General features: G+C 39.2%; 1 protein-coding gene across 2 annotated transcripts in view; it reads right to left on the bottom strand.

Moving 5' to 3' along the window:
- Positions 1-26582, bottom strand: part of TNNI3K (TNNI3 interacting kinase) — a 190841-nt gene that overhangs the window by 150816 nt on the left and 13443 nt on the right. For both annotated transcript variants that reach the window (XM_006130399.4, XM_075936240.1), the window contains 3 exons: positions 22410-22495; positions 20342-20439; positions 17548-17658 (listed from right to left, as the gene is read on the bottom strand). In XM_006130399.4, coding sequence (XP_006130461.1) covers positions 17548-17658; positions 20342-20439; positions 22410-22495 — 295 coding nt within the window. The remainder of the gene's footprint in view (positions 1-17547; positions 17659-20341; positions 20440-22409; positions 22496-26582) is intronic.

Below are 26582 nucleotides of genomic sequence, written 5' to 3'. Positions count from 1 at the left end.
GAAGCCTCAACATTAGTCTGTGGCAGGCTTCCATAATGTAGATGTGATAACTCAATTTAGAGCCCCAGGAGGCACTGGGGAGCAGTAATTTAGAATGGTGCTGAATAGGGGCTATTTTGAAATAGCAGCAGTAGAGCTTCTACACATGCCTTATTTCAAAATAGCTATTTCAGAATAGGTGTTATTCTCAATAGAATGAGGTTTACAGATTTTGGAATATGACATCCATTATTTTGAAATTATTTCCAAATAACAGAATGGCTGTGTAGATGCTCACATTGTTATTTTGAAATAACGCTAGTTATCTTGAAACAACGGTGCTGTGTAGAAGCGCCCACAAAGAGTATATTGCAGGATTGGTGCATTGTTCATATAATTTTTTTATGGGGAAAACTGGCAAAAGTAGATGTGGGAAATGATAGAAATTGGGAGACGAAAGAAGGTTTGGAGGGCCAGAATTTCAAAATGTGAACTCTAATCTGAAGCATTCTTTTGGCTATCATATATTGCAATTTCTCTGCTTTTAAAAAGAGAAAGAGTGTGAGAAAAAGTGCTTAACCTGATACAGATGTATTGAAAAATCCTGTATAATTAGATCAATGATATTTTGTTTCTTGTAGCCAACTAATGGTAATTAAGTAATAAAGAACTCAAAGCTATATGTGAAATATCTATTCTGGAAAACTAAAAAAACCTGAAAGTTGTAAATTAATCTGTCTCTTTATCCAGAAATTAAAATTTATTAGTGTGGCTGATTCATTTCTCTCTGCAAATAATTCTGCTTTAGTAAAGGGAAAATAATGACAAAAGTTGAATTTGTAAGAATGACGACTTTAAACTCAAGACACAGTATTTTTCTGCAAGCAACATGAAGAAACCAATCAACGTTATGTGCTTAAATTTATATCCCGGCTTCAATATTTGTTCATAAAGATTTTATGCATGCATACCTCCACAGATGTTAAGTATTAAATTATCCAAATTGTGTAAATGTGAGGTTTGGGAATGCAGTATTTTTCTGTCCATATTCATAGGCCAGACTGAAAATATGGCCTTTTCTGTTGTAAAATATTAAGGGAGAATCCCTGGCCACTTTGAAGTAATTGGAAGTTTTCTGATTGATTTTAGCAGGTCAGGATGTCACTCTACATATGTCTCCTTAATATTAGGACTGCTTCACACCACTCTGGAAGTTTGCGTAAATTATAGGTATACTATTTTTAAGCAACACTGCTAAATAATACTAGAAGATTTACTTGGTATTGCTTGGGTCCTTCAGGACAGGGATCTGAGGGTGTGGGAGGTGCAGGAGTCAGGGCAGTGGCTTCGGTATGTGGGGCCCCAGGGTTGCAGGGGATGTGGGAGTCAGGGCAGGGAGTTGGTAGGTGTGGGGGAGACACAGTAGGTGGGGTAGAGGTGTCCACTGGCTGCTCTCCAGGGCCAGTCTGGGGTAGCAGGGAGTGTGCTGCCCAGCTGGCGGCTGGTCCCTTGGGCCAGAATGGGACATTGGAGGCTGTTTTTCAGGAATATAACTGTTCCTGGTTCTTGCTGTCTCCCACTGGTCATTCAGGAGTAAAACTGTCCCTGCTATCGTAGCCCTCCCTTTCCATTTGATGAGAAACAATCACATTCCAGGCACATTCCATTGTCTTGGCACAATGAAACGCTTATCTTGCTTTAAGTTATTATAAGAGGAAGCTGCATATCAAATGCGGCGATCCTTGCTCTGACTGTTGAGGAGTAGTTCTTGAACAGACTCAGACAGGTGGACACATAGCTAGAGACAAAGACAGATGCACAAACTCTCTCAAATATATAGTAGATTGTACAAATATTTCTTCTCTAATGAGTGATTCTTTTATATTGCCTTTCTCTAGCTTCTGATTTGTTCTTGTTACATTTTTTGAAATGCATTGACAAATTGCACTGTCTCTCTCTCTTTCTGCATGCCTAGTACTTTTGTACATTTTCTGAGCAAAAAATCCAACTCCCTCAAAAAACAGAACAACTAGAGAATTACATGATCGAGTTGGCTTAAATAAGCTCTTGTTTCTGTTTGACAAATGCAGCTTTTTCATATAGGTTCCATCCTAATTATTTTCCTTGATTTCAAGCTGGCTGCTCAGCACTTCTTCACATGATGCTGGTAATGAAAGACTGCACTTATTCCAGAATTAAGTATATTTGAACATCAATGTATTCAGAGAGCTAATCAGCTTGTTCATACACATTGAACTGAACCAAACCTTCAAAAGTGTTCAGGGAAACAATGATTTTTCTAGCTTTATTTAGAAATTATCTGAAATGGCAAAATACTTTTCATAGATACCAGTCTATGAATAAATCATTCCTCACTTCCATGTAGGAAGCTGGTCATTTAGGCTACGTCTAGACTACATCCCTCTGTTAACAGAGGGATGCAAATCAAGCACATCGAAATTGCTAATGAAGCAGGGATTTAAATATACCGTGCCTCATTATCATAAACATGGCCGTCCATTAAAAAAAAGTGACGGCCATGTTTATGATAATGAGGCATGGGATATTTAAATCCCTGCTTCATTAGCAATTTCGATGTGCTTAATTTACATCTCTCTGTCGACAAAGAGGTGTACTCTAGACACATTCTTACAGAAATGGGGAAAAGCCACAAAATTCAGAGCTGAATCTTATTTCCCCAGATTTTCAGATCCAAAGTGAAGAGATCATGACAGAGGCTCACCACAAGTTCGAATCTAGAGCTGAGTGTTCATATCTTGGATTGCTCTTCAGGCCCTTTTCTAACTATTTGATGTGTCACTAGAAACTAGTGCAAAGATTTCAGGGACTTCCTCACTTTACTTCACATTCCTTTTTAAATCTCTCATTATGTCTTTTTCCATGTCTAATGTATTTCAGAATGTATAGGAAGGTCATATTTTATATCAAAGTGGGTAGTATACCATCATATCAGCTACTCTTCAGCAATGGTCACACTATGTTTTATATAGCTGAAAGATTTTTATTAAATGTGGATCAGAAGTAAATCTGTCATTTCTTTCTTATTTATTGCTCTCAAAAGATTGACAGGAGCTGATATTTACTTTGCAACAAAGTAGGTAATTTCAAAAGTGTTCCAACTATGCATCATGAGATGAAGACATCTGAAAATTAAAATTGATTAGCAGTAGAGATATTCTAGTTTTTTTTAAAGAGGTGCCTCCAATATCAATGCATGTTATGGATGTAGGGCTGTGTCAGTCAATATGGGGTCTGAGAAAACATCAACTGAGAAATATAAGTTTCATTTGTACAAGAGGTAGCATGGACAGTACTACCTTGGGGGATGACATTTTTCTACAGACATAGCTACCTCTGCTCATTGGAGGTGGTTTAATTATGTTGAATGTAGAGTTCCTGCCCATCAGCATGGAGCAGCTAAAGGAGAGATCTTACAATGACACAATTGTATCAGCCATGCTGCTTTATGTTCTCTAGTGTAGATATTAACCAGGAAACCGGAATTTGGAACAATTTTTCATTCGTTATGCTGGTGATGTCACATAAGTGTTAGGGGTAGTATATATTTGTTTCCTAAGGAAACACTGCACAGCTTCTTAGAACTTCTTCACAGATGACCAAAATAACCTTTTGATTTTTCACTGAATAATATATTTATTTAGCCCACCAAAGTAATGGCACCTTCATTAGTGTGCAAATGTGGGGTCACATCCATCATGAGTAATTTCATTCAAAATTTCACTGTAGATATCTCCTTTAATGATGCCTCTTCTTGAGAAAGTAAGAGTTCTGGGATGAGGCACTTGCACAGGTGTGTAAAAGATTTTTAGAGATTTCACTATGCTTATTAAAATAATGTTTTTTTCTCCCAACTTTGCCATAATTATTGCATTGTATTGCATTTGCCTAATATTTGTCAGTGAATTTAGTGTAGATTAAAATATTGGACAGAACCAGACATAGTGTAGGTAAATGATGTGCAAAATTCCACAGATAACTCTATCTCTGGATCTCAGTCCCAGGTCCCAGTCAATATAAATACTACCAAGCTGGGACTAGTTTCTCAATACTATAAAAATGAATGGGACATGACCACGAAAAGCAGATTGTTAACAAGGTCAAGATTTGAACTGATGTCTCCAGAGGAAAAGGCTAGTGCACAAATCCACAGAAATGCCTATTAAAATAAACTTTAATCAAGATTCTCTCTTGGGAAGAACCAATAATTATGTGGCAACAGTTCTAAGGCATCTTGCTGAAGCCAGTAACAATGGACACTTTCTTCAAAGAGGGCAGAACAATTTTTATGTGACTATACTGTTTCATCTATGGGCATGTGCAGTGTGCATATTAATAGGCTTTCAATTACATTCATTACTGTGGGGGCAGGGACTCCTCCCTTGCATTACAATCCTAATTTTAGATCATTCTGTCTATACACTTTCTTCTGTTGTGGAATTGACACTTCACACACATGGTCCAACAACACTCCCCATTTGGGGCCTGATTCTCATTTACCATAAAACCACCTTCTTTGGCAGTGTAAAGTGGCCTTAAAGTAGATAAAAATGTACGTTACCTTTCATGTATAAGGGATCATTCATATCAACAGAATCTTCTAAAAATGAAATGTACAAAACATTTTAAATGCAACATTGTACATATTCTCTGTATATGTAATGTAATCTTACGTGTACATACGTGTACACACACACATCCTGTATCTCTCTTTCTATGATGTGTTGATAGTTTATTTCTCTTTGCCACTTGTTAGGATATAAAATCAGATGGGTAATCAACATAGCAAATATTAGGTCTAGGCTATAATTCTATATGGTAAACCCTAGTTTTGAGTAAAAAGTATAGCTATAAATAGTAAATAATGTTTTCTATCTTAGCTATGTGCTGTATACCTTTATTTTAAAACATCTTGATTTCATAACAGTTTGCAAACATATCCTTGCTGCAGCTGTTGGAGAACATATCATAGATAGCATAAGGCTGTGACTCAGTGAATGATTTCATGCCAGACTACTCCTTCAGTGAACACGTTCCTCATTTCACAGAGAGGACTGTGATGAAGTAGAATCATAGAGCTGGAAGAGACTTCAGGAGGTCATCAAGTCCAGCTCCCTACCCAAAGCAGGACCAATCCCAACTAAATCAACCCAGCCAAGTCTTTGTCAAGCCAAGACTTAAAAACTTCTATGGATGGAGTTTCTACCACCTCCTTAGGTAACCCATTCCAATGCTTCAGTACCCTCCTAGTGAAATAGTTTTTCCTAATATCCAACCTAGACCGCCCCCACTGTAACTTGAGACCATTGCTCCTTGTTCTGCCATTTGTCATCACTGAGAACAGCCTCTCTCCATCCTCTTTGGAACCTCCCTTCAGGAAGCTGAAGGCTGCTATCAAATCCCCCCCCCCCCCCCCCACTCTTCTCTTCTGCAGATTAAACAAACCCAAATCCCTCAGCCTCTCCTTATAGGTCATGTGCTCCAGCCCCCTCATCATTTTGGTTGCCCTCCACTGAAAGCTCTTCAATGTGTCCACATCCTTTCTATAGTGGGGGAGGGGGGGGGCAGGGGGGGGGGGGGTAGAACTGGATACAATGGCCTCACCAGAGCCAAATAAAGGGGAATAATCACTTCTCTAGATTTGCTGGCAATGCTCCTCCTAATGCAACCTATTATGCCATTAGCCTTCTTGGCTACAAGGGTACACTGTTGACTCATATACAGCTTCTCATCCACTGTAATCCCCAGGTCCTTTTCTGCAAAACTTTTACTAAACCAGTTCATCCCCAGCCTGTAACAATGCTTGGGATTCTTCCGTCCCAAGTGCGGGACTCTACACTTGTCCATGTTGAAACTCAACAGATATCTTTTGGCTCAATCCTCTAATCTGTCTAAGTCACTCTGGACCCTCCCCCTAGCTTAGTGTCATCCACAAACTTGCTGAAGGTGCAAACCATCCCCTCATCCAAGTAATTAATAAAGGTGTTGAACAAAACCGACACTAGACCCGATCTTTGGGGCACTCCGCTAGAAACTGACTGCTAACCTGACATCGAGCCATTAATCACTACCCGTTGGGCCTGATTAGACAGCTAGACTTTACATTACAAAAAAATTACAAAAAAAAAAAAAAAGAGCCAAAGTCTGATGCACAATCTAGGCCATTAGTGAATGAATATCAAATTGAAGAATTTTATCAATGGTCTACCCCAATGATAATCCCAGCATGATGGGGAACAATGCCCCAGGATACCTTCTCATTGCACTCCACCTGAAACATGAACAACAGATCAGGGTATCCTAAGTGTTGATTTCATTAGAATTAATAATTTTTACTATTACTTTCTGCTTTCATTCTTATCACTGAATTGTGTCAAATGTCTCTCATTTCCCAATGTCAAACACAAACAGGGACAGCAGCAAAAACAAATACAATGGGTGAAATCCTACCTACTTAAAATCAGTAACAAAACTTCCATTGATATTCAAAGTTAATGCTGGATTCACACATTGTCAGACTTAATTGACTAGGCCTGTCAAGCCTACCCTAACAGCACTGGGATGTGAAGCAACTCTCTCGTTCTAATGATAGCCATTCCTAATAGGTATCATTTCGTCTTTGTTCTTCTTACTAAACTAAGGAAACCTTTGCTAATGTTAATCTAACTAAGCAAAAAGAAAATAGCCCTTGAAAAGGAAGAATTAAAAAGAAACAGATGAGGGAAGCATTGAGGACAGACACTCGCTGTGATCTGAGCTTGCTGCACCTTCAGTGACTTAAAAGGAACGGAAGAGTGGGAGGGGCCATCCTCCTCTACGTTGTCAGAATAATCTCCAAAGGAGAAGAGGGAGAAGCAAGTGGCCCATTTACCTTGTTTTCTAGCATATTCCACTGATCAACGCCAGAAGGTGCCAATCACAGAAATGGAAATTCTCAGGGGTCACTCAAAAGAGCAACACTATGTACATGCCAGATTGATCATATGCAATTTTCTATAAATATTTAAATCCAGTAATTATCATCAAAATAATTTGTTTCTTTTGAATTATACCAAAGTGAAAAAAAAATCATTTGGGGGGTAATTTTTGAAGCATAGGGTCTCTTGTTCCAAAGGCACATATAGCAGTGGCTCTGAACCTTACCAGGCCACTCACTGTGCCCCTTTGAAGAGACTGATGTGTCTTACATATCCCTAAGGGTATGTCTACCCTAGTTCGAACTACGGTGGTTAATGTAGGCATTCGAAGTTGCAAATGAAGCCTGGGATTTAAATATCCCGGGCTTCATTTGCATCTTGCCGGGCGCCGCCATTTTTAAATCCCCGTTAGTGCGGACTCCGTGCCCGCGGCTACATGCGGCACGGAGTAGGTAGTTCGAATTAGGCTCTCTAATTCGAACTACCATTACTCCTCGTGGAACGAGGTATACCGGTAGTTTGAATTAGAGAGCCTAATTCGAACTACCTACTCCGTGCCGTGGGTAACCGCGGGCACGGAGTCCGCACTAATGGGGATTTAAAAATGGCGGCGCCTGGCAAGATACAAATGAAACCCGGGATATTTAAATCCCGGGCTTCATTTGCAACTTCGAATGCCTACATTAGCCACCCTAGTTCGAACTAGGATGGCAGTGTAGACATACCCTAAGTTGCACCTCACTTAAAAACTGCTTCTTTAAAAAAATCAGAACTAAAACTGCATATGACATAAAAAAACAAGGTGTCAGCACACTGAAAGATTGCTTACGTTCTCATTTCTGCCATATAATTATAAAATACAGTAAACCAATTGGAATATAAACATTTTACTTGCATTTTAGTGTATAATAATATGGAGCCATATAAACAACTATGAAATGTTAGTTTGCACTGATATCACTAGTGTTTTTCATGTAGCCTGTGGTATAAATCAATCAGCTCTAGATGAGTAGATATACTCCTGGAAGATCTCTGCATACCCCTACTTGAGAACCACTGAGAAACAGCATTAAGTATGCACCAATATAGCACAGATTTCACTTGAAAATATATATTTCTTTATTTTTAATATATAAAAATCTGTAGTTGTAACTGATTCTTATGCCTTCTGCATTTGGTAAAAATATTTTTCAATATAGTATATTTTCAGAGATTGATGATGTTCCCCTCTAAACACAGGATGCCCCTAAGATTTATTCAAATCTGTCCCCAGTAAGCCCTACTTGGAGTGCTTAAATGGAAATAAAATGGTGACTAGCCTTCTGCACTGGGATGATCTTCACTCATATTACACGCATACAAGGATACTGTGCTGTGACGTAGCATGCACAGGATTTCTTATTTTATCATGAAATGCAGGGCCGGTCCTAACAATTGGCAGCCCTGGGCGAAAAAACAAAAACAAACACTGGGGAAAATTTGTAACCAGGGAAATCTGGGGGAAGGATATGGGAGGTCAGGCTGAAATGCGGTTGCAGCCCGCCCCTAAGGCCAGCTCTGTCAGCAGCCCCTAAGACCAGCTCTGATGAATAGACAGTAAAATTTGAAAAATTACATGCACTTATTTTAATGTTTTAAAATGCATAAAGAGCAAACAATTATTTCAAAATCTTAATTAAAAGAGTCTTTGCTCAATACACTGTCACTGGAGAGATAAATCAACTTGCAGCAATCTTGGACTGGTATTTAGGCCCAGGGCCCAAACAACTTAATGCTCATCCAATTTCGTATAGCTATCGCATAGATGGCATCTTTCCAATCATCATCAATGCAAATGATGTACAGCACAATGTAAAGTTATTCATTATACAATTCCCAAAGATCACCTTTGCTATAGACTATGAAATAGATCCAGAACACCTCTTTTTGGCTGTCAAAGCTTAAAGACTAGTGACACGGTACTCACTAGTGCTGGAATGGCAAGGTTAAAATTTAAGATGAATGTATGTGCTGCTTTGCCCATTAAAATATATTTAAGATGAATATATGTGCCTATGTCCATAAACATGGTTCAATTTTGGGACTGTCTAGCAAAATATGACCTTGAGCCTGGACCAAAATACAATGTTGTCAATGTAACTACACAGAGAGAGAGAGAGAGAACCATACTAATACAGGCAGTCCCCGGGTTACATGGATCCGACTTATATCGGATCCCTACTTACAAACGGGGTGAGGCAACCCCGCACTAGCTGCTTTCCCCCAGCAGACCAGGGAGACGCGGAGAGGCTTTTCTCAGCAGACACCTCAGCTTGAGAATAAAGGACTGAGGGAAGTGAGGTGTGGGAGAATAAAACTGAGCTCTGAAGAAATGTATGGCTAGAGTTTCCCCTACAATAAGCACCAGTTCCGACTTACATACAAATTCAACTTAAGAACAAACCTACAGTCCCTATCTTGTACGTAACCCGGGGACTGCCTCTACATCTGAGTGCCACAGTGGGGCCTATTTATGGTAGAAAAAGGGATTCTATAAAAGTCTGCCTGGCACCGTACCAGTTGTGAATAACACTTTTAGGAAATAATGAGCTATTAAAATGAGTCCAGTAAATAGCCCAATCAAATGAGCATCCAGTATAATGAGGAAGACAACAAAATCAATAAGAAAATATGATCAGACAGTCTTACTTGATAGCCATTGTATTTTTGAAAAGATAGAAATTGTTTTATTAATATATACTAAAGATTGTACCTTAGATACTTGGGGCTCCATTAAAGAATATAAACAATTCCCTTAATGACCATGCCCCCAGCAAGGCAAAATATCACTCTGTACATAAGTATCTCACAGGCCACAGTCCACACACACAAAACACAAAGCACATTTCAGAGAAGATGAAAGGATGTTAAAACTAAGAAGACTTCTGCTAACTTGCCTATTATAATTCTTGCACAAAATGATTGGGTACACACATATATATATTTCATACACTGTTAACAGTATTTTCTTTTTTGAGACAGGATACACTAGGAAGCATTTCTAGTGAGTAAACAACAAGACACGGGAATATACTTGACTAATGAAGGGAATGACATGATGTCTCATGAGTTTAAGAATGTAATGCTAAAAAACAAACACTAAGAGCATCAGCAAAACATACTCCCTGAAAAGCCAACCTTCAAAATAAAGTATTTAATGTCAGTCTACTCTATTAGCATGCTTCTCCATCCACAGATTTAAATAGTTGCTTACAGATGCTGCAAATTGATTTGTCCCCTGATAACTGTTGGAGTTGCTGACCGAAACATTGAAGAATAACAGCTTTTTAATTGAGTTTTTGTGTGTGACTAACTGTAAAGTGCTTTATCCTTTTTCTCACTTTGTCACATCTGCACAGATTTCAGAGGTAGCACCAGGCTTTAGTGTGACTTATCTTTACATTTTCTATCTCTAGCTCCCAAACAATCAATGCAAAAGTAACATTTGGAGTTATTCTCATTGTGATGTCTTTGGTAGTCATCACTTTTAATATTTAGAGGCAGGCCAGCCTAGCTATATAGGTGAACTAAGTGTTCACTTGGGGCACCTGGCTTTCCAGGGTGCCAAATTAGACAGCAGTGATTTTTTTCTCGATTTAAAAATGTATGTTAATGTGTTATCTCTTATAAACAAAAGTATCAAATATTATATTTGTGAAACAGTATATCATTGCAATGTCAACACTTGAGTTATAATATTTATTTCACATTATAGAGCATGGCTATCTATGTAAAATACAATTAATATGTGTCATGGCATAGCAGTTCAGTCATTCCCAGAAGATCAGTGTTGACTAATCATAGAGTTCAGTCAGCGTTGCTTGCCACTTAGTGAAGGCTGGTCAGCAACCAGCAATAGCTGTTCTGCCATGTTACAAGAAGTGATCCTGCAGATGCTGTGCCCACAAAGTATTTGTATTGTGTTGGACTTGAAAATTTGGCAAGAGGTTTTAACAAGATTGTAAAAGGAGAATCATAAGTAATCATAAGATTAAGATTGTGTATTTATTGTACAGTAAAACCTGTGTTATCTGGCACTCTCAGGGATTAGGGCATTCTAGTTATCTAAAAATTCCAGTTATCTGAGGGTCCCATAAACCTAGGAAAAACCAATGGACAATAATAGAAAAAATCAAGTTTTTAATATTGGAAGTTTTGTAGTGTGAGGCAGTTGGTCTCACATTTCTATTTTGAGTTAAAGATGATTAGTACTTCTTACATAAAAAATTGTTAAGCCAATCACGGTAAACCAAACCAGGCCTAAGCGCCTGAAGATGTGACAGTATTGTGGCTGGGGCAATATTGGTTAACAAAGTTTTCTGGTTAACAGAATGCCGGATAACAAAGATTACACTGTAGATTATTACTGTTAAAGTTATAAATCCATGTTATAAATCCATGGTAGGTCCTCATATTAAATACTGCATACAAAGGTGGTCACTTCATCTTAAAAAAATAATATTGGCATTGGAAAAGGTTCAGAAAGGGGCAAAAAAAATATTTTGGAATGGGTTTGGAATGGGTGCCATATGAAGAGAGATTTAAAAAAATGTGACTTTTCAGCTTAGAAAAAAGGAGACTAAGGGGGGATATAATAGAGGTCTGTAAAATCATGACAGGTATGGAGAAATTGAATAAGGAAAAGTTATTTTCTTGTTTCTATAACTACGGGTCATCAAATTAAATTAATAGGTAGCAGGTTTTAAACAAAAAAAGGACGTTTTTCTTCATGCAACACATAGTCAACCTGTGGAACTCCTTGATAAAGGATGTTGTGAAGACCAGGACTTTAACAGGGTTCAAAAAAGAACTAGATAAATTCATGGAGGATACGTCCATCAATACTTATTAGTCAGGATGGGTAGGAATGGTGTCCCTAGCCTTTGTTTGACATATGCTAAAAATGGATGACAGAAGAGGGATCGCCTAATGACTATCTGTTCTGTTTACTACATCTGAGGCATCTGGCATTGACCACTGTCAGAAGACAGGATAATGGGCTAGATGGACTTTTGCCTGACCCAGTATGGCCATTCTTATGTTCTTAAAGTAATAAAACCCTGATTTTCGAATACCTGCTTGCTAATGTTAACAAATACCACTTATCACATACATTCTTTTTCTTTCCAATTGCAATCTTGTTCAACAACAGAAATTCTGGCCTTCTGTTTAATTTTTTAAATAGTTTTAAGTGAACATTACAATTATAAAACAAGTCTGGTAAATTTTAATTTATGTTACTATGATGTCGTTGTATGTGCAGTAACTCATCAGGAAAGATTTCAATAAGTAAAGAGCTACATACTCTAATAACCTATGGCACTGCAAATTTATATATTTTTTTCTTTCCATACATGTATTCCATATTTAATCATTCTTAATAATAATTTTGATTCATTTATTTTTAATTTAAAAAAAGTAAAGTAGAATACTATTATTATTGTTCTCTAGTTTGATAATTGAAACAGTTTTGCAGTCACAAAAGGGCATCTGCATAAAATAAGTGACCATGAAACTCAGGTTCATTACTTTGGAAAAAAACTGCAGAATGAGCTGATTCGATGCCTAGTAAATGGTATTTAAGAGAAAATCTTAGAAGCTGCCCCATGTACAAAATACATTTTAATTATTCTGGACTGCACACCAGATGCAAGTCAGATCAAGCAGATGACAATGATCATCCATTTTATAGATGCTTCAAAATCTGCTGTTGAAGATAATGCTGAAGTGATCCTTCGGTATCAAGAAATAAAGTTTTTCACAGCTTCCCCAAAATCAGTTCTTTTGGAAGGAAGATAGTTACAACTCAAAATGCAACTGTTTATAGCGCTGCCCAGAAACACTGTGTACAACCCAAAACAGTTGCATATTTAAAGTGTCAGTTACTGGGTGGTTTATCCTATACAGTATAATTGTGTGAGACTTGGGGTACGTCTAGACTACATGCCTCTATCGCCAGAGGCATGTAGATTAGGCTACCGGGCATAGGAAAATGAAGCGGTGATTTAAATAATCGCCACTTCATTTAAATTTACATGGCTGCCGCGCTGAGCCGACAAACAGCTGATTAGCTGTTTGTCGGCTCAGCGCGGTAGTCTGGACGTGCGGGGGTCGACATCAAAGGCATTTGTCGACCACCCAAGTATGCCTCCTGCGATGAGGTTTACCACCCAGGTATGCCTCCTGGGATGAGACAAATGCCTTTGATGTCGACCCCCACGCGTCCAGACTACCGCGCTGAGCCGACAAACAGCTGATCAGCTGTTTGTCGGCTCAGCGTGGCAGCCATGTAAATTTAAATGAAGCGGCGATTATTTAAATTGCCGCTTCATTTTCCTATGCCTAGTAGCCTAATCTACATGCCTCTGGCGACAGAGGCATGTAGTCTAGACGTACCCTAAATGAAAAGTAGGGAAAATCTATGTTTATTTAGATTTGCATATAAATAAAGGTAACATTTCAACATCAACTTCTCATTTTTCTCTATATTGAATGTGTGTTTGGGAGGGGAGGCGTGAGTGGGTGTCAAAGTCATAGTTCGCCTATGGTATGATTCAGCTCTTTCACAAGTCAGTCTCCACCAGTAGGGCTCCTATGGTCAGAATATGACTATAGACAGAGCTTAATAGAGCACAGAATTTCTGTTTCTATTGGAAGTGCTGAGGAAGTGAATATTGCTGGTGCTGGTTTTGCGAAGTGCATTTAAATTTCCCTGGGAGAAGGTTGCTGTAGTTAATATTTACATTATGTTAGTGCCTAGAGACTCCAGACAGAATTGAGGCCCATTGTGATAAGCAGCACATAAAGTTTTAGACAGTGCCAAATATTCAAGGTATTTTAGATACCTAAGCTGCAGCTGGGTGCTTATATAACATTAAAAACACTCCTAACAGGCTAAGCATTAAAGTTCCCCTGATTTCAAAGGGAGATAGTAAAGAGGTGAGCTGACTTGCCTTCCGAGTAAACAGGACTGTTTCAAAAGTTCACAAGTGGAGTGAGCCCAAGATGGCAGCCACATGAAAATATAAACACAATTTTATTGCTTCTGAAATTTTCAAAGTCTGTGGGATAAACAATTCCATTACAATTTCTAAGTGTCAATTTTGGTGATGTTTGTAATGCAAGATAAATGACATTTTAAATCTTATATCTGAACTTCCTTGTTTTAATTATATCATGAAAAGCTTTGTAATGCAAGATGAATGACATTTTAAAACTTATATCTGAACTTCCTTGTTTTAATTATATCATGAAAAGCTTTACAGTCATTACAGTAAGTACTTTCACAGTACAGGTTGAACTTCTTTAGTTTAGCACTCTCTGGTCTGGCAACATCCATGGTTCAGCATAGTTTTAGTTAGCTGGATTTCCACTTATCATAGGTGTGGCCAAGTGTCCTGCAGTCCCATAAAGCTTGTTTACAGCCACCAGCTCTCAGTGTTCTGTGTTATTATTTAGCTCTAATTTACCATTAAATGTCTACTAAAGAGTCCAGCAAGCAGTGGAAGGGTTGGTAATGCTGCGAGGGTGCATTTACACTGCACCGTTATTTTGAGATAACTAGTGTTATTTCAAAATAATAATGCAAGCATCTACACAGCCATTTGTCATTTTGAAAAAATTCTAAAATCTGTAAACCTCATTCTTCGAGGAATAACGCCTATTCTGAAATACCTATTTCAAAATAAGGCATGAGTAGATGTTCAACTGCTACTATTTTGAAATAGTCCCTCAGCAGGGCCATTCTAAGTTATTCCTCCCCAGTGCCTCCTGGGGCTCTAAATTCAGATAACACTTCTACATTAGGGAAGCTTGCCTCAGACTAATTTTGAGGCTTCCCTGCAGTATAGATGTGCTATTTCAAAATAAACTATTTCAGAATAACTATTCCAGAATTGTTTATTTTGAAATAAGCATGCTGTGTAGACATACCCCTAAACAATATTGACCTCCTGTGACTCAGCAAATTCTTTGGTTCGGCACCATCAGGTCCTGAGGGTGCCAGACTAGGGAGGTTCAACCTGTACTGTTTTTCTCTTCCATGTGTGTTAGTTATTTAATCTTACATTCCTACCTTGCTCCCTGCTGAATTTAGCAGTTTAAAAAAGGGCTGGGTTGACTGAAAAAAATTGCTCAGTTGCAGAACACCTGCACCCCCCCACACACATCCCATAGCGCCAGTGTGCTTCAGCATGAACCTATATGGACCTTGTGTTCATTCAGTCTTATCCTCTCTAATGAGCATGCCAACAAAGGTTCCAATTAGTACAAACCAGGGAGTTAGTTCTGGAGATGTTGACATGTCTCTGCTAGGAACTGAGCTGAAGTCTGAGTTGCTTTCCAATAAAAGTATTTTAAAAATATCAAGTTTAGAAAGAAATTCCTTCCCCAAAGCAAGTGTTTCCCCTAGGGTTGTCTCCGCTCCTGGTCCTTCCCATAAACTGAGTGGTCCCAGCTGTATAAGAAAGGGGAATACAGAAGAAGGTTGAGGAATGCCATCCTAATATAACATGGGACAAATTTTCAACATGCCTTTTTAACTGCATCACACAGTTGCTTGGAGAAACCTTCAATTGCAATCCTCGTATTGAGATCAAAGAGTGGATATTTTTAAATGCAAATGAAGTGAATATGGCTGCACTACTGACCACACAACTATCAGAGGGGTAGCCATGTTAGTCTGAATCTGCAAAGTGATGAAGAGTGTTGTGGCACCTTATAGGCTAACAGATTTATTGGAGCATAAGCTTTTGTGGGCAAAGATTTGTTTTGTGCATCTGACATGAATCTGACAAAGTGGGTCTTTGTCCACAAAAGCTTATGCTCCAATAAATCTGTTAGTCTATAAGGTGCCACAGGACTCCTCGTTGCTTTTGATCACACAACTGTCAATCTAGTCATCAATGTGTGCTACATGACCTTCTTTGTGACATCTTGTTATTATCCTGCATTTCTTGCTTACAAGCCCTATTTAAGGAAATGTGAAGTGTCTGTTTCCACAGGTTAGCCTAGTTTTGTTGTTTTGTAAAAGTCAGTCATTTCAACTTAAGCAGAGGAAATGAGAACACAAGTAATTGAGCATTTATGATTATGTTTGCAACTGCAAATTCTTCATTCCAAAAGTTATTCTGCACATGTAACATTAATTGCTTCAAGAAAGATATATTTTTAAAAAAATAAATAAGATTGGGTGAATTGTTTCCAGGGCAATGCAAATGAGATGATATGAGAAGTGACAGAATTGAGGCTGAGATGAAAAATGATGCACTAGCAGGTTCAGGACTAAAAAGCACCGAACTGCAGAACTACTTCCTCCCTCCCCCACTGCCACCCAGGAAAAGATTCTGCAGGAAGAAATCCTTCACTGAGTTCCTCCAGATTATTCTGTCAGAGAGGGAGGACCACAGGGCTCAAGCCTAAGGTTGGAGGAACCTCAAGTGTCCATAGAAGGCAATGGCTATCCATGTGCCAATGCGCCACCTTTGATGGACCCACATATTAGGGACTTCCCCTGATTGCAGCTGCTCCTGAGATCCCCAGACACCATTCACAGAGAAGATAATACAACTAAACAGGAATATCTGAGTAGCCCAAATATCTGACATGCACTCAGCTTGTGGAGCATAATCTACAGCAGGGCTACTCAACACGCATCCTGTGGGCCACATGCATCCCGCAGCCTGTTTGTTTGCGGCCCACTGTGCACTTTGGGTTTATGTGGGGCTTAACACGTGGCTCAAGGGTGGGAGCCAAAACAAAAAAGAAGTCAATAGAATGATCTTCTGTTGATATGCGGTTTAGTATTTAAATTCCTGGACTGTCATTGCTCATTAAAAGTGCTGTCATATAGGTGGAAATCAGGTAAATATTGCATTTTATTAATATCAGCAGAACTGACTTAAATGGGGCCTGTGTGTTGTGTAGTCTTGTCTTACTCTTTGTAGTCATGCCCGTCAGTTTGAAAGAAGCTATTTGCATATATTTGCATATCTATTTGCATGTATATGCAACCACACTTAAGTTGCGGCCCTTGGCATGTGCTGTGAGTATCATTGTGGTCCCCGGGGCTTCCAAAGTTGAGTAGCCCCGATGATCTACAGTCTCTGGAGAAGGGGAAGAGAGGCTTCCACAGCATCCCCACTTCTACAATGAAGAGAAGCCTTCCCTCAGATACACAGATCTGTGGAGAGAGCAATGATCCCACAAGTTGTATCCATATGCATTCCTGTCACCACAAATCTTTGTTAAACTATTCGATATTAAGAAAGGAATGGCATTGGCATTGGCTCCTAACAAGATGTTTAAGACATTGGATACAAAGAGCAGGAGATATATGAATATGCCTGGCATATCCATTCATATATATTCTGTACACACATACCAAGAGAAACTTTTAAAATCCTAATAGCCTCTCCAACTTGTTACAAAGTGCCAGTAAATGAAGCTTAGATTTACTGAGTTATTGATGTGCTGTTTTGTCTGTGTTTTAAGCAGTAACACGCTAAAAGATAAATGAGCCAATTAATCGTGCCAGTCACTTTCACCATTTCCTGGATAGATAGGAAAAACATACCTCATGATGACCAGCTATTGTAGCAATATGAAGTGCTGTAAGAGCTCCGTATCCAACTTGCTGAATGTCAGCTCCACCATGCAGCAGGGCAGTCACAAGTTCTGCACTGTCCTACAAGGTGCACATTTCAAATGTTACTGTTAGGGATACAAACTTCTCTAAAACAGTGTATTTCCCTGATTTTGTGAGATATTTAAATATCACTTAGCTTCCAAACCATCTTTAAATGCTTACATGGATTATTTTAAGTATCAGAACCATTGGAATGTCAAACCCAGAAGGACACACTAAGGCTTCTCAGGATCTTAAAATATAATCCCACAAATGCACAAGATAATGTGTTGAATATGAGGATGGTATTTTGTATGAGTGTCCTTGTTGACAACCTAATGGACTAAAACACTGCTGATCTTTCTGCCTGATATAACAATGTCAATGGAAATTGTATAAGTAATAATAGTTTGTTGAGACTCTAAGGTCAGTTCACAAATGTGTGTTATAAGGGCCAATATCTAGGTGAGGTGGATATTACTGAACTCATTTGCAAAGGGATAAGCTTAAGCACAGAGGACTGAAGAGATTTGCTTGGGGTCACTCAGTGATTCAGTGCCAGAACCATGAATAGGAGCCAGTCCTCTATTCTAACAGCAAAAGTAGACTTGTTCCTATACTGAACCAGATCCTCAGCTGACTCTAATGGAACTATGGTAATTTACATCAGCTGAGAAATTGGCCCTGTCAGCCAGCCTGGAAATAAACCATCTTCAAATGACCATTCTGCATCCAATAGCCGAACACAAAACACAGCCTGTCAGGCTGATTAGTATTGTTTCATTGTTTCCTTGTACTCTGCTGTCTGTCAGTATACATTCATTGTCTCACATCTTAGACTTATATTGTATACTCTTTGGGGCAGGGACCATTTCTTGATTGTTGTTCTGTGTTGATTGCTCAGCACAATGGGGTTGTAGCCTATGTCCAGGGCTGGTACATGTTACAGTAATAAATAATAAACAACAAGACCACAACAGTAGAAAATGCTCAAGCTCATGCCACTACTGCAGCTCCCTCATCCTATATGGGATACAAAATCTAGCCAAGTCCATGAATGAACTGGCATTACAGAATGTGCAGTAAAGCTGTGACTGCAGACCCATGTGTTCAAAATGTGTGTGTTCACCTTCTTGGAGAAATGATCAACTTCAGTATGAAATCATGAACCAAAGCATTCCCTAACGCCACCCTCAATGCCAAATTTTAATTCTAAAAAATCAAAGCAATTTTTTAGGCCCAGGACTCTGGAAGATGTTGCTATATGATTGCATATAATATTTCAACCTGAATTTAATGAAAAAATAAAATCTGAAAATAAAATGGCCTAAGCTAGGAATTCCTTTTCCAAATGATAACTCAGTCCAGCCTACCTACTTCTGCTATGATCTCATCAAATCTCAGTAGGTAACCTGGTCATAGCCCAGATAGAGGAAATGCCATTAAAGTCATCCTTTACTAACACTTACTACACCATAGTATCTGGCTATATTTTCCCATGTTTTCTATATAAAATAACTGTAATATCACACATGTTATGGCATGATAAAGGCTAGTAAATACCAAAGCCTTAAAATTTCAGATGTCTTCCAAAAGAAATTTCAGATGGTACAGTTGATTTCAAAATTCAAAATTTTCAATGCTTAGTTCCATGGAATCTAATCAGAGCCTAGAAAAAATATTGTGTGACTCGAGTGACCAAGGTCTTGATTCAGGAAATCATTTAAGCAAATGCTCAACTTTAAGTATATTCCTAATTTTCATTTATTTCACTGTAAACTTGAAAATTGTGAGCAAAGTAGCATGAACTAATATAACTAAAACAATCAGTCCCACCTATAACTACTTTCAAGAATATTTGAATCTGTCTGCAAATCATTTTAATTAAGAAATAAAAAGTAAAATTTTCTCAAATCAGTCATCACCATTGTCCTTGAGAGTAAGGTAACAAAATTCCCAGAAGGCAATTAGCTAATGTGCAGCATTGCAAACAAGTGAAAGTTTTCTTTATGACTGCTTTAGGCCATCTTCCTACATCCTGAAGCATCAGATTTGATTATCTTTAGTATTTTGGTTGACACAGGTCAATGTAATTGTTATCAGTGGTCATAAAATTAAACTAGTTAAAGAAATAAAGAAATAGCAAGTTAGAATAGCACAGTAATTAGGAAAGAAAAGACAGTCCTGTGGTGAGCAATTAGAAAGTTAAACCAGAAACTTTCAGGTCTAGCTCTGCCAATATATTTGCTGTGTAACTTCGGACAAGTCACTTACTCTCTTTCTGCATTAAGTTTCTCTGTTTGTAAAATGGGAACCACAAGAGTACATTGGGACAGGGGTTGTCTTCATTTTTCTGCTTCATTCATTGCCAACCAACAATGTCGGCTCTTAACAATAAATACAATAAATAGTAAAATAAAATTAAACATTACAGTTAATTGGGGAACTTCAGCTAAAACAATATTGTGTCAAAAAACAAGGCAGGGAAATAGCAAAGTTTTGAGAAAATGTCTTTCTTTCTGTAATTATAATGATAAGAATGCTTGTTTAACCCACAGACACGTTGTGACATTTAATTAAACAATGTTCATGAAAGATGCTAAGTCCATAGTATTTTCCTGTGTGTAGGTATTTATAAGTGATTTTCCTATGCATTGTATAAAAGGCATAGAGATTTTTATTGGGATTAGTAATTTAGAGAGAGCTGACTACCAAACATATTGCCTTCACATTTCTAATTTACCTTATAAGCTGCCAAATGCAGAGCTGTAAATCCATTTCTTGTTAACCTGGACGGACGCAACCCTTTTAGCATAAGAGTTCTAATATGGGATTTGTTACCTTTATAATAAAAATTGGAAAGAGAAATCATTTACGGAAAAGAACATGCAAATGAAGGCAATCAGATAAGAGCTTCCACACTTAAAGGTGTGGCTACAAAATTGTCAGTTTCTTATTATTAAACTCAGATCAGATCTCAACACTTGTATTCACATTTTCAGTATTCAAAATGCAAGCAATAGTCCTTGAAACTGATAGTGTTAGTTGGAGTTAGAATTAAATGTCAGATGGTGTACAAAGGGAAAGAAATGGATTCCTCTCTGTCCTGGCATCCTCTGACTTTGCTAGTGACTCCAAAGAGGACAGGGGAATGATAACAGTGGCCTGCACACCCATCACCATCAGGTACAGTTTAACCATTCATGGGAACACTTCTGGCACTGGGCACCGACTCACTCACTAATCTCATTCTCATCTTTGAGGAAGGATTTCGCAGAGATTTTTGAGGTGCTAAAAGCACAAACTCCTGTAGCAGCGGTGGCAGCCAGTGCCCTGGGCCCTTTAAATTGATGCCAGAGAATCGCTTCACATGTCTCTGAGGGTTGGAGGGCTAGTACCCAGGTCCGGGCTGCACTGAAGGCTAGATGCACTGGCCCTGCCTCTTCTGCCTGAGGCCCTGCCCCTTTGAGGGGCATGGAGCTGCCCCTACTTGCTTGGGAGGGCTGCTGAAACTGTTGGCCCCTCTGTCAGCATGATACTCCCTCATTCCCTTCCTGCCTCACAAGTTGTGTTTCCTGGACACCTACCTTCTCAACTGATCCCTCCAAAGGCGATGCTCCATTCAGCACCTTTACAAATTATTGTTACTGAGATAGTAGTTTATGGGAATACTAGTCAGCTTTGGCATGAGGTCTCTCTCATCTCCTGCCACCTGTCTTATTCACTTAAGTGCTATGCTGGCACAGCTATGCTAGAAGGGAAAGGTCTGTAGATGCTCTCTCCCTCTTTCACAGGGTTGCCATAATTTAGCTCACATTGTGACTACACAATAATCCATTTCTTAATGAACTCGCAGCATGTGGCAAAATACCACCCCCTTATGGTACAAGTGAGCATCAGGCACAATCGAGCCATTAACGGGAACAGACTGTTCTCATGCTGCCTAAAACAAACCCTGGTCTCTCAGGTCTTGCACGCACTGAAGCTAATGGTAAGCTCCCACTGATTTCAGTGGTGCATAATCAGGTTCTTACTGATTATACATCTGGGCACAGATTCAGCAAAGCATTTAAATACATGCTTAAGTGCCTTCTGCCTTAGGGTAAAATTCACTTTGATTCTGAATGCTGATCTCATTTCATAGTGTGGAACAAGTGCAAAATGCATGAGAACAGTATTGGACAACAGATCTGCAGTATGGGTCAGAGACGAGAGTGTAAAATTCTACTATCAGATGAGTAGCCAAATGATTTCTCTCATGACTTTTCTTGTTCTTGCAGTTTGCTATCTGCAAGAATCACATTAGAGAACATTCTGGTATAGAAGATTTGATTTTTATATTAATTTTATCATATTTTAATTCACCATGTTGTAGAAACATTTTCACGATATTAGAAAAATGAAATGTTATCTCTATGGAAAGAGTATCTAAAAATTCAATCTTCATGCCATCATGTCTATAATGTGTCTATTTCATATAAAATAGTACTATACCTTGATTACAAAATAAATATAACCACTCATTTCAAGTTAGTTGCACATCTGTACTTAAATATGCATTGGAATTTATTGGAATTTTTGGTATATTAAAAAATTATTTAGAAAGGAGTTTAACGTTTAATTGGATCCACTCCACTTTGTCACACAGTAGTTTAAGAATGTTGTAGCTAACGCCTTCCTGAGCATTAGCAAGGACAATGCAAAGAACGCAAATAGTTTAAAAATGTAATGTTCCTGTGGGTTATTAAATAGACCAAATCACTAAGCATGTAAATAACATGCTTAAAGAGTATGAAGGTTCAAATACTTACCCCCGCAAATACAACATAAGTGAAGAAGAGACAGCCCATTTTCTGTGCGGTAATTTAAATTGACTTTGCTGAAAGCTTCATCAGAGCTGAAAAAAGATTTTATAGATTATCATAATTTTCAACTGTTAGCATATTTTCTTTTATTTGAAAAATCTGAAAAAGAAATCTCACTGTACTTTCACAGAAAAACAAGGCTGGACTCTGTACTAATTCAGAACACTGTAAATCAGAGGCATTTCACGGAGGTCAATGGATTAATTTACATTTTTACTGTTGCAAGTGAAATCAGAATCCAGTTCTTACTTTTCCTAAATTATATTTCTCTTTTGATGCTATTTCTACACTCACATATACAAATTACATTATAACAATAAAGGGAGAAGAAAAATTCTTTTAGGAAGAAGAATCATGTGCTAAATCACCATCTTCCCCCTATATCTCATCTTTCAAGGTGACAAAAGTGATAGGAAAAAAATAGAGAAATCCATGTATTCATTTCTAATGAGTCCAACAGCATGACATCTGAGGGAACAAGACAATGAAGCTAATTTCAAAGAATACACATATCAAATATAGATCTTGCAGAAAATAGTTTCTGTTTCTTATATGACATGACAAGACAGGCAGTGAAGCCCTTTCAAATGAATATATGCTAAGACCCTAATAATAGGAACAAGCTCCCTGTCCACTAGGAAGCACAGTAAGATGCATCTACACAGTAAGGCTTAACACAAAATAAGCTACTCAAATTGAGCTATGTCCATTGCTTAGCTTATTTCAAAATAGCTTATTTTGAAATTGGGAGCATCTACACAGCATTTATTTCAAAATAGAGCACTCTTCCTCGGACTTCCCTTACTCCTTGTACAATGAGGATTACAGGAGTCGGAGTAAGAAGTCCTCCAGTTTGAGGACTTTGAAATAACTGCCTACCATGTAGATACGGACTCAGTTATTTCAAAATAACGAGTGTTATTTCGAAATAATGTTGCTATATAGACATACCCTAAGAGTGGTGGGAACTAGTAGAACACAGAAATAAAAATTTTCCAACCCTAATGAATTTCCCACTGAAAATGGACAAAACTTACAACAGTCCACAGATCCCAGACAAGCTCGCTTCCTCTACTTTTGAATGAAGAGTGCTGAATTTTAAAATACAATGGAAATTGAATCTATTTAAAGCAATAAATATATATTACAGCAATGGCTTTTGAGGTTGCCAAATTACAGTTCATAACACAAAAGAAGTAGAATATAAAGGATAATAAAAATGTGTGCCATTCAGTTAGGTGTTTGACTTGTTTCTACCTTATCTGCCAAACGCCTTTGCTGCAAAATGTAGTGTTACAAGGTTAAATCTGCTAATAAGCTTTACTCTAGCTCCTAACTGCACTGAATCATATTACAAGATTTAGGCCTGTTATATAGTATGTATAATAGTTGATATGAAACACATATCTTGGCAGGAAGTGTAAAATACATTGGCACATTTTCCTTTTTACTGAATATAAGGAGTTTAAAATATAATACATACTAATGATAAACATGAATACAGGCAGTCCCCGGGTTACGTACAAGATAGGGACTGTAGGTTTGTTCTTAAGTTGAATCTGTATGTAAGTCGGAACTGGCATCCAGATTCAGCCACTGCTGAAACTGACCGCCAGTTCCGACTTACATACAGAATCAACTTAAGAACCCCAAGCGTCTCCAAGTCAGCTGCTGCTGAAACTGATCAGCGGCTGATTCCAGGAAGCCCGGGGCAGAGGCTTACTGTAGTCAGCCACTGGTCAGTTTCAGCAGCAGCTGACTTGGGGACGCCTGGGGCAGAGCAGCTGGGGTGCTGCTGGGTTGGTCCAGTAGCGCCGCCGCTGGACCAACCCAGCAGCACCCAAGCTGCTCTGCCCCAGGCGTCCTGATTCAGCCGCTGCTGAAACTGACCAGCAGTGGCTGAATCAGGACGCCTGGGGCAGAGCAGCTGGGGTGCTGCCGGGTTGGTCCAGTAGCGCCCAGAGCGGCGCTACGGGACCAACCGGCAGCGCCCCAGCTGCTGTACCACAGGCGTCCGGAGCAAAGCCGCGGAGCATGGGGGCAGTGGGACAGCCCAGACGCGTCTGGGCTGTCCGCTGCCCGCGTGCTCCGTGGCTTTGCTCTGCTTTGCTCCCCGTCCCCCTGGTCTTACGTCGGATCCGCAGTTACGAACGGGGACCTCTCCCTGGTCTCCAGCAGACCAGGGAGAGGAAGCAAAGCGGCAGAACACGCGGGCAGCAGACAGCCCAGATGCGTCTGGGCTGCCCGCTGCGCGCGTGCTCCGGGGCTTTGCTCTGCTTTGCTCCCCATCCCGCTGGTCTGCAGACGCGTCTGGGCTGCCTGCTGCGCGCGTGTTTCGCCGCTTTGCTTCCTCTCCCTGGTCTGCTGGAGACCAGGGAGAGGTCCCCGTTCGTAACTGCAGATCCGACATAAGTTGGATCCGCGTAACTCAGGGACTGCCTGTACTTTCGGCAAAAGTATCATCTTCAGAAGGCAGTGGGACATGGGGGGAAGGAAGAAATGGAAATGCATTGCCCACATTGTTCCACCTGAAAGCATCATATGGTTTGTGAGGCATATTGCCTCCATTGATTTTGGAAAAGGAGAAAGAATGCACTACAAAATGGTGTTTGTCCTTCCCAGGACAACTCGTCAGTGTGGGAAGTGCATTCCACAGTCAAGAACCAGTCACTTAAACCACACTACTTCAGCCCCTACAGATTAAGTTGGGATTGTTGGCTCAAGCATTATAGCGGATTTCAGTTTTTATGTTAATGCATGGAAAGTTATGTGCTAAAATCTCTTAAGTAAGTATTTTTAATAAAATTGCTAGCACCCCATGTACTGAATATATTATTTTCAATTAATGATCTTCCTTGGGGGCAATTGGGAATGTGAGACAGATAACCATGAATTTCAGCTTCAAACTCAGATGGCCTATTGTATATATGTTACCTAATTTCCACTATTACTTTGTGTATAGGCACCCACTTCCCCTCCAGCTGGGGATGGAGAGTGCTCAGCCCCCAACTCTGCTTCCATCCCATTTCTCCCCTTCTCCCATGCCCCCGCCCCTCCCTCCTGGAACTTCCTTGATACTGCAAATCAACTTCAGAAGCACTGGGAGGGCAGGGGAGGATGTGGTTAGCATGGCCAGCAGTGGGTGAGAGGCACAAAGGGAGGATGGAAAGGGAGGAGCTTGGCACCAGGGGATGCTCTAGCCCCAGAGCACCACAGAGTCAGCACTTATGACATTAAGTTACACATTAACATGTAGGAAGTTGGGTGAGGATGGCCTGCTGGGTATATTTTATATAAAGTATTGTTTATTAAGGAAGATGATATTCATGGAAATCTGATGGTGTGGGAGCAACTGTGTACAATGTTTTGGATTTTGATGTGTGCAAGTAAAATATGTCAGATCCATTTTAAGAATGAAATGCAATTTTCTTTCTTTTTGCCCATTCTGTACTAAGTACACATAAAGCTCTCAAGCAACTGACCACCACTAATTTATTGTGATATTCAATGATCAGTTTAGTTTTAATTTCCCGCTACATTTTTGGAATGCATGCTATAAATATAGCCTCATGATTTTATGGTGCTTGCAATTAAAATGAAGTCATTATTATGAATAGATTTCTAATAATATCTCTCAAAAAGTATGAATAGCCATTCTGGCTCATTTAAAAAGAATGCATCATAGTATCAAAGAAGATTAGGGCTGGAAAAGGCCTCAGGAGGTCATCTAGTCCATCACAGGACCATTCCCAACTAAAATCATCCTCCCAAGACTTGTCTTAAAAGTCTTTAAGGATGGAGACTCCAGCACCTCCCTAGGAACCATTTCCAGTGCTTTACCACCCTTTTAGTGAAACAGTTTTTCCTAATATCCGACCTAGATCTCTCACACTGCAACTTGAGACTATTGTCTTTTTGTTCTGTCACCTGCCATCATTCAGAACACCCTAACTCCATCTTCTTTTGAACTCCCCCCCCTTCAGGTAGTTGAAGGTTACTATCAAGTCCCCCTTCATTCTTCTCTTCTGCAGACTAAATAAGCCAAATTCCTCCAGCCTCTCCTCGTAAGACATGTGCCACAGCTCCCTTATCTCCAGTTTGTCCACATCCTTTCTGTAG

This window comes from Pelodiscus sinensis, chromosome 9, assembly GCF_049634645.1.
Source record: "Pelodiscus sinensis isolate JC-2024 chromosome 9, ASM4963464v1, whole genome shotgun sequence".
In the NCBI taxonomy this organism is placed as follows: Eukaryota; Metazoa; Chordata; order Testudines; family Trionychidae; genus Pelodiscus; species Pelodiscus sinensis.
This window is presented reverse-complemented; position numbering and strand designations above follow the sequence as displayed.